Genomic DNA, 11,090 nt, shown 5'->3' on the forward strand with positions numbered 1-11,090 from the left:
TCTCCATCCTGGTGAACATGTCATGCTAGCTCCATCCTGGTGAAAATGTCATGCCAGCTCCATCCTGGTGAATATGTCATGCCATCTCCATCCTGGTGAATATGTACTGCCATCTCCATCCTGGTGAATATGTCATGCCAGTTCCATCCTGGTGAATATGTCATGCCATCTCCATCCTGGTGAATATGTCATGCCATCTCCATCCTGGTGAATATGTCATGCTAGCTCCATCCTGGTGAATATGTCATGCTAGCTCCATCCTGGTGAATATGTCATGCCATCTCCATCCTGGTGAATATGTCATGCTAGCTCCATCCTGGTGAATATGTCATGCCAGCTCCATCCTGGTGAATATGTCATGCTAGCTCCATCCTGGTGAATATGTCATGCTAGCTCCATCCTGGTGAATATGTCATGCTAGCTCCATCCTGGTGAATATGTCATGCCATCTCCATCCTGGTGAATATGTCATGCCATCTCCATCCTGGTGAATATGTCATGCCATCTCCATCCTGGTGAATATGTCATGCTAGCTCCATCCTGGTGAATATGTCATGCTAGCTCCATCCTGGTGAATATGTCATGCCATCTCCATCCTGGTGAATATGTCATGCTAGCTCCATCCTGGTGAATATGTCATGCTAGCTCCATCCTGGTGAATATGTCATGCTAGCTCCATCCTGGTGAATATGTCATGCCATCTCCATCCTGGTGAATATGTCATGCTAGCTCCATCCTGGTGAATATGTCATGCTAGCTCCATCCTGGTGAATATGTCATGCTAGCTCCATCCTGGTGAATATGTCATGCCATCTCCATCCTGGTGAATATGTCATGCTAGCTCCATCCTGGTGAATATGTCATGCTAGCTCCATCCTGGTGAATATGTCATGCCAGCTCCATCCTGGTGAATATGTCATGCCATCTCCATCCTGGTGAATATGTCATGCCATCTCCATCCTGGTGAATATGTCATGCCATCTCCATCCTGGTGAATATGTCATGCCATCTCCATCCTGGTGAATATGTCATGCCAGCTCCAACCTGGTGAATATGTCATGCCATTTCCATCCTGGTGAATATGTCATGCTAGCTCCATCCTGGTGAATATGTCATGCCATCTCCATCCTGGTGAATATGTCATGCCATCTCCATCCTGGTGAATATGTCATGCTAGCTCCATCCTGGTGAATATGTCATGCCATCTCCATCCTGGTGAATATGTCATGCCAGCTCCATCCTGGTGAATATGTCATGCTAGCTCCATCCTGGTGAATATGTCATGCCATCTCCATCCTGGTGAATATGTCATGCCAGCTCCATCCTGGTGAATATGTCATGCCATTTCCATCCTGGTGAATATGTCATGCTAGCTCCATCCTGGTGAATATGTCATGCCATCTCCATCCTGGTGAATATGTCATGCCATCTCCATCCTGGTGAATATGTCATGCTAGCTCCATCCTGGTGAATATGTCATGCCATCTCCATCCTGGTGAATATGTCATGCCAGCTCCATCCTGGTGAATATGTCATGCTAGCTCCATCCTGGTGAATATGTCATGCTAGCTCCATCCTGGTGAATATGTCATGCCATCTCCATCCTGGTGAATATGTCATGCTAGCTCCATCCTGGTGAATATGTCATGCTAGCTCCATCCTGGTGAATATGTCATGCTAGCTCCATCCTGGTGAATATGTCATGCCAGCTCCATCCTGGTGAATATGTCATGCCATCTCCATCCTGGTGAATATGTCATGCCATCTCCATCCTGGTGAATATGTCATGCCATCTCCATCCTGGTGAATATGTCATGCCAGCTCCATCCTGGTGAATATGTCATGCTAGCTCCATCCTGGTGAATATGTCATGCCATCTCCATCCTGGTGAATATGTCATGCCAGCTCCATCCTGGTGAATATGTCATGCTAGCTCCATCCTGGTGAATATGTCATGCCATCTCCATCCTGGTGAATATGTCATGCTAGCTCCATCCTGGTGAATATGTCATGCCATCTCCATCCTGGTGGCTCTGTGGACTAATTCCATGGATAGACAACAGAAGACCGATGATGTGTCACAATACAAAATGCATGTGTTTTCATGATCAATGCCTAAGGAAATTAATTTCCATGTGTCCTATCTGTGCTTGGAGTAAAAAAAGAAAGAAATGCCCAAAATAAGCTAGCCGTGTTTTTAAGACTTCTCCTACAATTTCTGCAGCTCGGTGAAAATCTATTTAACATAATACAAAAATCACCATCAAAATGTGTCAGTTTAAGCTAGAGATATCTGTGTTTGCATGGGCTGCGTCTCAATCCACCTCATCCTCCGATATCGCCCTTCCGCATCTGCGGTTGTTTTGCTCTAGTATGCCCACAAGCCTCACAAGACTAGTCTGAAGGTAGCCGGGTACCAGTTTAAAAAGTGAATGGAAGTACTGTATATATGGAGAATGGAGATAGTTTAGTGCCTAAAAGAAGAGGTTAAATACATGTACAAAACTTAAATGTTTCCTGATCTTTCTTTTATCTCTCCGATATAGGACAGACACTTCAGAACAAACTTTGTTTAGATTTTTTGGGGGGGACCATCTGTTGTTCATCTTGGTACATGTAATGTAATCTACCCAGCTAGCACATTTGGTTCCTTGGAAGTTGTGGGAACTAAAGTTTTTGGTTTACCATTGGTTCAGGGAACGAAGCCATAGCTTTCCTGACTGGTAAAACGTAAAGTTTTTTTTAACGTTCTGAGAAAGGAAGTGAACATTTTGCCTGTTCTGGGAACGTTCATTGTTAGGTTGCAGGGAGGGAGGTTCTGAGAACGTTTTACTATGGTTCCCTGAAAGTTTTCCTGAGATATTTGGGAACCCAAAATGGTTATAACTGGAACCAAAAATGGTTCTTCAAAAGGGTTTTCCTATGGGGACAGCTGAAGAACCCTTTTTGGTTCTAGATAGCACCCTTCTTTCCAAGAGTGTAGCTACATATCTCATATAATCCCCAGGGCAGCATATATCATTCCTCCTGTACATGGAGACTCCTGGGAACAACAGCTAGCCAACAGCTAGCCAACAGCTAGCCTAGCGTAGCGTGGGACAGATGTATAAATACATATATAAAGCCCCTCACACCCTCATGATGACACCCCCTTCCCCTCCCCTAGCCAAGCCCAAAATAGAGCAGTTAGGGAATGGGACTGGATATCAGCTGCATCAGATCATGAGTCTGATATGATGCTTCCCACCCTTTAGCCTCCTCAGTGGGTCAGCAGAGACTGTCAGCAGAGAGAGACTGATATGATGCTTCCCACCCTTTAGCCTCCTCAGTGGGTCAGCAGAGACTGTCAGCAGAGAGAGACTGGTAAAACAGCTATGTGTAACCCCTTCAAAAGGGGAGATTGTGTGTCCCAAATGACAACCTATTGATATAGGGCACTGCTTTTGACCAGAGTCCTATGGGTGCCATTTGGGACACGGTCAGAGAGAGAGAGAGCTGTTTACTGTATCCAGGAACACAGAGGAAATGGGGCTGAAATGAAATGGCATGATGACTAACTAAGGCCTAGCTAATGTCCATGGCCTAGCACCCTGAATGGCTGCCATTACGGGTCAACTGGATGTCCATGGCCTAGCACCCTGAATGGCTGCCATTACGGGTCAACTGGATGTCCATGGCCTAGCACCCTGAATGGCTGCCATTACGGGTCAACTGGATGTCCATGGCCTAGCACCCTGAATGGCTGCCATTACGGGTCAACTGGATGTCCATGGCCTAGCACCCTGAATGGCTGCCATTACGGGTCAACTGGATGTCCATGGCCTAGCACCCTGAATGGCTGCCATTACGGGTCAACTGGATGTCCATGGCCTAGCACCCTGAATGGCTGCCATTACGGGTCAACTGTGGTCCTCTGTAGCTCAGCTGGTAGACACGGCGCTTGTAACGCCAGGGTAGTGGGTTCGATCCCCGGGACCACCCATACACAAAAAAAATGTATGCACGCATGACTGTAAGTCGCTTTGGATAAAAGCGTCTGCTAAATGGCATATTATTATAATATTATAACTGGATGTCCATGGCCTAGCACCCTGAATGCCTGCCATTACGGGTCAACTGGATGTCCATGGCCTAGCACCCTGAATGGCTGCCATTACGGGTCAACTGGATGTCCATGGCCTAGCACCCTGAATGGCTGCCATTACGGGTCAACTGGATGTCCATGGCCTAGCACCCTGAATGGCTGCCATTACGGGTCAACTGGATGTCCATGGCCTAGCACCCTGAATGGCTGCCATTACGGGTCAACTGGATGTCCATGGCCTAGCACCCTGAATGGCTGCCATTACGGGTCAACTGGATGTCCATGGCCTAGCACCCTGAATGGCTGCCATTACGGGTCAACTGGATGTCCATGGCCTAGCACCCTGAATGGCTGCCATTACGGGTCAACTGTGGTCCTCTGTAGCTCAGCTGGTAGACACGGCGCTTGTAACGCCAGGGTAGTGGGTTCGATCCCCGGGACCACCCATACACAAAAAAAATGTATGCACGCATGACTGTAAGTCGCTTTGGATAAAAGCGTCTGCTAAATGGCATATTATTATAATATTATAACTGGATGTCCATGGCCTAGCACCCTGAATGCCTGCCATTACGGGTCAACTGGATGTCCATGGCCTAGCACCCTGAATGGCTGCCATTACGGGTCAACTGGATGTCCATGGCCTAGCACCCTGAATGGCTGCCATTACGGGTCAACTGGATGTCCATGGCCTAGCACCCTGAATGGCTGCCATTACGGGTCAACTGGATGTCCATGGCCTAGCACCCTGAATGGCTGCCATTACGGGTCAACTGGATGTCCATGGCCTAGCACCCTGAATGGCTGCCATTACGGGTCAACTGGATGTCCATGGCCTAGCACCCTGAATGGCTGCCATTACGGGTCAACTGGATGTCCATGGCCTAGCACCCTGAATGGCTGCCATTACGGGTCAACTGGATGTCCATGGCCTAGCACCCTGAATGGCTGCCATTACGGGTCAACTGGACACACGCACACATGGCAGGCTGAGTAGGCTGACTCCCATGTTAAACCATGCTACTGGATCCCAGGTCAGCACCCCAGACGCCATCATGGCAGCCTGGTCCCACAGTTAAAACGGATGGTTGACAGGTCAGCACCCGGGTGTTTCAGAATCCCAGACATCCAGAGCATCACGAGCCCTTCACCATGTAACAGTGATGGGTTAGGTTTAGGAGTCCTTCACCATGTAACAGTGATGGGTTAGGTTTAGGAGTCCTTCACCATGTAACAGTGATGGTTTAGGAGTCCTTCACCATGTAACAGTGATGGTTTAGGAGTCCTTCACCATGTAACAGTGATGGTTTAGGAGTCCTTCACCATGTAACAGTGATGGTTTAGGAGTCCTTCACCATGTAACAGTGATGGGTTAGGAGTCCTTCACCATGTAACAGTGATGGTTTAGGAGTCCTTCACCATGTAACAGTGATGGTTTAGGAGTCCTTCACCATGTAACAGTGATGGTTTAGGAGTCCTTCACCATGTAACAGTGATGGGTTAGGAGTCCTTCACCATGTAACAGTGATGGGTTAGGAGTCCTTCACCATGTAACAGTGATGGGTTAGGTTTAGGAGTCCTTCACCATGTAACAGTGATGGGTTAGGTTTAGGAGTCCTTCACCATGTAACAGTGATGGTTTAGGAGTCCTTCACCATGTAACAGTGATGGGTTAGGTTTAGGAGCCCTTCACCATGTAACAGTGATGGTTTAGGAGTCCTTCACCATGTAACAGTGATGGGTTAGGTTTAGGGTCTATGTGAGGTGATTACTTTGTATATCTGTTATTATTGTGTTCTATTCTTCAGAGCCCCAGGTCTCCAGCCCATGAAGCCCTTCACCATGGTAGCAGTGAAGATGCTGAAGGAAGAAGCATCTGCCGACATGCAGAACGACTTCCAGAGAGAAGCCGCTCTCATGGCTGAGTTTGACCACCCCAACATAGTCAGGCTGCTAGGTGAGTTAGTTAGTTTGACCACCCCAACATAGTCAGGCTGCTAGGTGAGTTAGTTAGTTTGACCACCCCAACATAGTCAGGCTGTTAGGTGAGTTAGTTAGTTTGACCACCCCAACATAGTCAGGCTGCTAGGTGAGTTACTTAGTTTGACCACCCCAACATAGTCAGGCTGCTGGGTGAGTTAGTTAGTTTGACCACCCCAACATAGACAGACTGCTAGGTGAGTTAGTTAGTTTGATAGGATGTTCTGATATACTACTACTGATGATAGGCACTTAACCCTAATTGCTCCTGTAAGTCGCTCTGGATAAGAGCGTCTGCTAAATGACTAAAATGTAAATGTAAAATGTATAGGATGTTCTGATGGACTACTACTGATGATAGGATGTTCTGATATACTACTACTGATGATAGGATGTTCTGATATACTACTACTGATGATAGGATGTTCTGATGGACTACTACTGATGATAGGATGTTCTGATGGACTACTACTGATGATAGGATGTTCTGATGGACTACTACTGATGATAGGATGTTCTGATGGACTACTACTGATGATAGGATGTTCTGATGGACTACTACTGATGATAGGATGTTCTGATATACTACTACTGATGATAGGATGTTCTGATGGACTACTACTGATGATAGGATGTTCTGATGGACTACTACTGATGATAGGATGATAGGATGATAGGATGTTCTGATGGACTACTACTGACCCTGTGTGTATGCTGTAGGACAGGGACAAACTATGCATGACATCCCGGTCCCCAGAACCCAGTGTTACCAGAATAATGTAATAGTCGCAGTGACACTGTAGTTATTCTGGTCACACACTATGTTTACATCAGAAAGGACAGAAGCCATTCTATCCGGAATATAAAGTATTTGGTTTGTATGCAATTAGGCTTACCAGCTCGACACTAGCGTGGTCCTCTGTAGCTCAGCTGGTAGAGCATGGCGCTTGTAACGCCAAGGTAGTGGGTTCGATCCCCGGGACCACCCATACGTAAAAATGTATGCACACATGACTGTAAGTCTCTTTGGATAAAAGCGTCTGCTAAATGGCTTATTATATTATTAATAACATTGTGTGTGTGTGTGTGTGTGTGTGTGTGTGTGTGTGTGTGTGTGTGTGTGTGTGTGTGTGTGTGTGTGTGTGTGCATGTCCTCTCCTCCAGGTGTGTGTGCGGTGGGGAAGCCCATGTGTCTGATGTTTGAGTACATGTCTTACGGAGACCTGAACGAGTACCTGCGTCGCCGTAGCCCCACCCAGCAGCGCAGCCTGAGCCAGGCCAGCCAATCAGGACGCAGCTTCTCCTCCGAACTGGAGTTGGGGCCACTGTGCTGCGAAGAACAGCTGTTCATATCCAAGCAGGTGCAACGAAACGTTAATATATATATACAGTACCAGTCAAAAGTTTGGACACACCTACTCATTCAAGGGTTTTTCTTTATTTTTTTACTATTTTCTACATTGTAGAATAATAGTGAAGACATCAAAACTATGAAATAACACATATGGAATCATGTAGTAACCAAAAGAATGTTAAACAAATCAAAATATATTTTATATTTGAGATTCTTCAAACTAGCCACCCTTTGCCTTGATGACAGCTTTACACACTCTTGGCATTCTCTCAACTAGCTTCATGAGGTAGTCACCTGGAATGCATTTCAATTAACAGCTGTGCCTTGTTAAAAGTTAATTTGTGAAATTTCTTTCCTTCCTAATGCGTTTGAGCCAATCAGTTGTGTTGTGACAAGGTAGGGGGGTATACAGAAGATAGCCCTATTTGGTAAAAAACCAAGTCCATATTATGGCAAGAACAGCTCAAATAAGCAAAGAGAAACGACAGTCCATCATTACTTTCAGACATGAAGGTCAATCAATCCAGAAAAGTTTCTTCAAGTGCAGTCACAAAAACCATCAAGTGCTATGATGAAACTGGCTCTCATGAGGACCGCCACAGGAAAGGAAGACCCAGAGTTACCTCTGCTGCAGAGGATAAGTTCATTAGAGTTACCAGCCTCAGAAATTATAGCCCAAATAAATGCTTCACAGAGTTCAAGACACAGACACATCTCAACATCAACTGTTCAGAGGAGACTGCGTGAATCAGGCCTTCATGGTCGAATTGCTGCAAAGAAACCACTACTAAAGGACACCAATAATAAGAAGAGACCTGCTTGGGCCAAGAAACACGAGCAATGGACATTAGACTGGTGGAAATCTGTCCTTTGGTCTGATGAGTCCAGATTTGAGATTTTTAGTTCCAACTGCTGTGTCTTTGTGAGACACAAAGTAGGTGAATGGATGATCTCCGCATGTGTGGTTCCCACCGTGAAACATGGAGGAGGTGGTGTGATGGTGTGGGGGTGCTTTGCTGGGGACACTGTCTGTGATTTATTTAGAATTCAAGGCACACTTAACCAGCATGGCTACCACAGGATTCTGCAGTCATACGCCATCCCATCTGCTTTGCGCTTAGTGGGACTCTCATTTGTTTTTCAACAGCACAATGACCCAACACACCTCCAGGCTTTGTAAGGCTATTTGACCAAGAAGGAGAGTGATGGAGTGCTGCATCAGATGACCTGGTCTCCACAATCACCCAAACTCAACCCAATTGAGATGGTTTGGGATGAGTTGGACCGCAGAGCGAAGGAAAAGCAGCCATCAAGTGCTCAGCATATGTGGGAACTCCTTCAAGACTGTTGGAAAAGCCTTCCTCATGAAGCTAGTTGAGAGAATGCCAAGAGTGTGCAAAGCTGTCATCAAGGCAAAGGGTGGCTATTTGAAGAATCTCAAATATAAAATATATTTTGATTTGTTTAACACTTTTTTGGTTACTACATGATGCCATATGTGTTATTTCATAGTTTTGATGTCTTCACTATTATTCTACAATGCAGAAAATAGTAAAAATAAAGAAAAAACCCTGAATGAGCAGGTGTCCAACCTTTTGACTGGTACTGTATATATTACATTTTTTCTTTAATACAACATTACAATTCAGACAATACAAATGTTAATAGTGTTAGCATTTCCCATAGAAAAACATGACACACTTAGCCGCCATGCTAACAGACAGTGTGAGGCTAAAAACAGGGAACTGTTAGCATTTCCCAGAAAAACATGTCAAACTTAGCCAGAATGCTTATACTAGATGACCAACAAAAACACTTATTACTAAGACAGGGTTCTTTTAGCATGTCCCATAGGAAAATAAGATTCACTAAGCTAACACTAGCTGGGCATGCACAGTTGTATATTTTAATGACGGCTAATGCTAACAAGCCAACTCTTCGTTTCCCATCCTCTTCGCCAGGTGGCGGCGGGCATGGCGTACCTGTCAGAACGCAAGTTCGTCCACCGCGACCTGGCCACCCGGAACTGCCTCGTAGGAGAGGAGATGGTGGTGAAGATCGCCGACTTCGGTTTATCCAGAAACATCTACTCTGCTGACTACTACAAGGCCAATGAGAACGATGCTATCCCCATACGCTGGATGCCCCCAGAGTCCATCTTCTACAACCGCTACACGACGGAGTCGGACGTGTGGGCGTACGGGGTCGTTCTCTGGGAGATCTTCTCCCACGGCATGCAGCCGTACTACGGCATGGCCCATGAGGAGGTCATCTACTACGTTAGAGACGGCCACATCTTGGCCTGCCCTGAGAACTGTCCTGTAGAGCTGTTCAATCTGATGAGACTGTGTTGGAGCGGTCACCCAACAGACAGACCCAGCTTCAGTAGTATCCACCGTATCCTGGAACGCATTCACGAGCAGACGCTGACACCGGCCACATAGAACAACAGACAGAGCTGCAGCAGAACAGAGAAGGTGTTAATCCACATGGAACAAGAGACAGAGCTGCAGCAGAACAGAGAAGGTGTTAATCCACATGGAACAAGAGACAGAGCTGCAGCAGAACTGAGAAGGTGTTAATCCACATGGAACAGAGACAGAGCTGCAGCAGAACAGAGAAGGTGTTAATCCACATGGAACTCAATGCCAATACTCTATATAAACTTGAATGTTTCTATTGTAAAGCCAGCCAGGGGAATATTCATTCATCTGCAACGTCTGTGAGCTCAAAGCTGACTAGAAGTGTCTTTTTAGAGGCAGATTACAGAGGTTAGAGAGAGTGAATCTACAGTTAGTACAGTCAACTCATTCAGTATTTAGCTACTACATCATTTAAACATACACTGCCAATATGTCATCAAATACGCTCAGCATATTCCAGCAGACACATATTCACTGTAAAGTTTTTGGTTGTTTTTAGACAAACTGCTATTCCACTTTTGGGCATTCTCATTATGCTGGACTATTGGTCCTTTTTTAAATCTTGTATACTTTATCAACGTAGCATGTTTAGATACAATGATTCTTATAGACTTGAGCACAGCTTTCTTTGGGAGAGTGTTGACTGGGTAGTGGTTATTCTAGATTAATGACGGTCAGCTTGAAATGCATTTCAACAAATCTCTTCTAATAAGCTCGTTTGAATCCTAATGTCAATTTCTGGAGATTTGTTGGGTGTTGTGTTGGTTGTGGTTGTTGAGTTGGATATTGGTTTGTGAGAAGTGTCAATTTCGTTATTATTTAAAGTCAAATTAAACTTGTGTGATCATCAGCACAACATTGATTTATATGATCAATTAAGTAAAATGTTTTAAACACCTTGTGACCTTTGTCAGAAGTGTGGTTCCTTCCTGATTGTTTTCTCTGAACAGTGACCATACATTTATCCTTAGCCCATCTACTGCACCCTTCACTAACAGTAGAAGGAACCCTTATCTCTGAGACTGGGTGTGTCCGAACTGGCACGCTATTTCTACATAGTGCACCGAATAGGGAAAAAGGTGTGATTTGGCTAGTAAATCATTGTTGTATAGGTCAACATGTTTGGTACAGGTTTTGTAAGATAGATGGCACTGTTCCACCACAATAAGGGTTTAGAATAGAAAGTCTTAGGCACATAATTGTTACAGGATGTGCTCTTCCTCTGAAGTGAATGTATAACATGTGGACA

General features: G+C 45.4%; 1 protein-coding gene across 4 annotated transcripts in view; it reads left to right on the top strand.

Moving 5' to 3' along the window:
* Window positions 1-10,740, top strand: part of musk (muscle, skeletal, receptor tyrosine kinase) — a 93,957-nt gene extending 83,217 nt beyond the window's left edge. For all 4 annotated transcript variants that reach the window (XM_045224985.1, XM_045224987.1, XM_045224986.1 and 1 more), the window contains exons 16-18: window positions 5,893-6,041; window positions 7,229-7,425; window positions 9,380-10,740. In XM_045224985.1, the coding sequence (XP_045080920.1) occupies window positions 5,893-6,041; window positions 7,229-7,425; window positions 9,380-9,862 (829 nt within the window). In that variant the 3' untranslated portion in view covers window positions 9,863-10,740. The remainder of the gene's footprint in view (window positions 1-5,892; window positions 6,042-7,228; window positions 7,426-9,379) is intronic.
* The last annotated feature ends 350 nt before the right edge of the window (window positions 10,741-11,090 follow it).

The sequence above is a fragment of the Coregonus clupeaformis genome, chromosome 15, assembly GCF_020615455.1.
Source record: "Coregonus clupeaformis isolate EN_2021a chromosome 15, ASM2061545v1, whole genome shotgun sequence".
Lineage (NCBI taxonomy): Eukaryota > Metazoa > Chordata > Actinopteri > Salmoniformes > Salmonidae > Coregonus > Coregonus clupeaformis.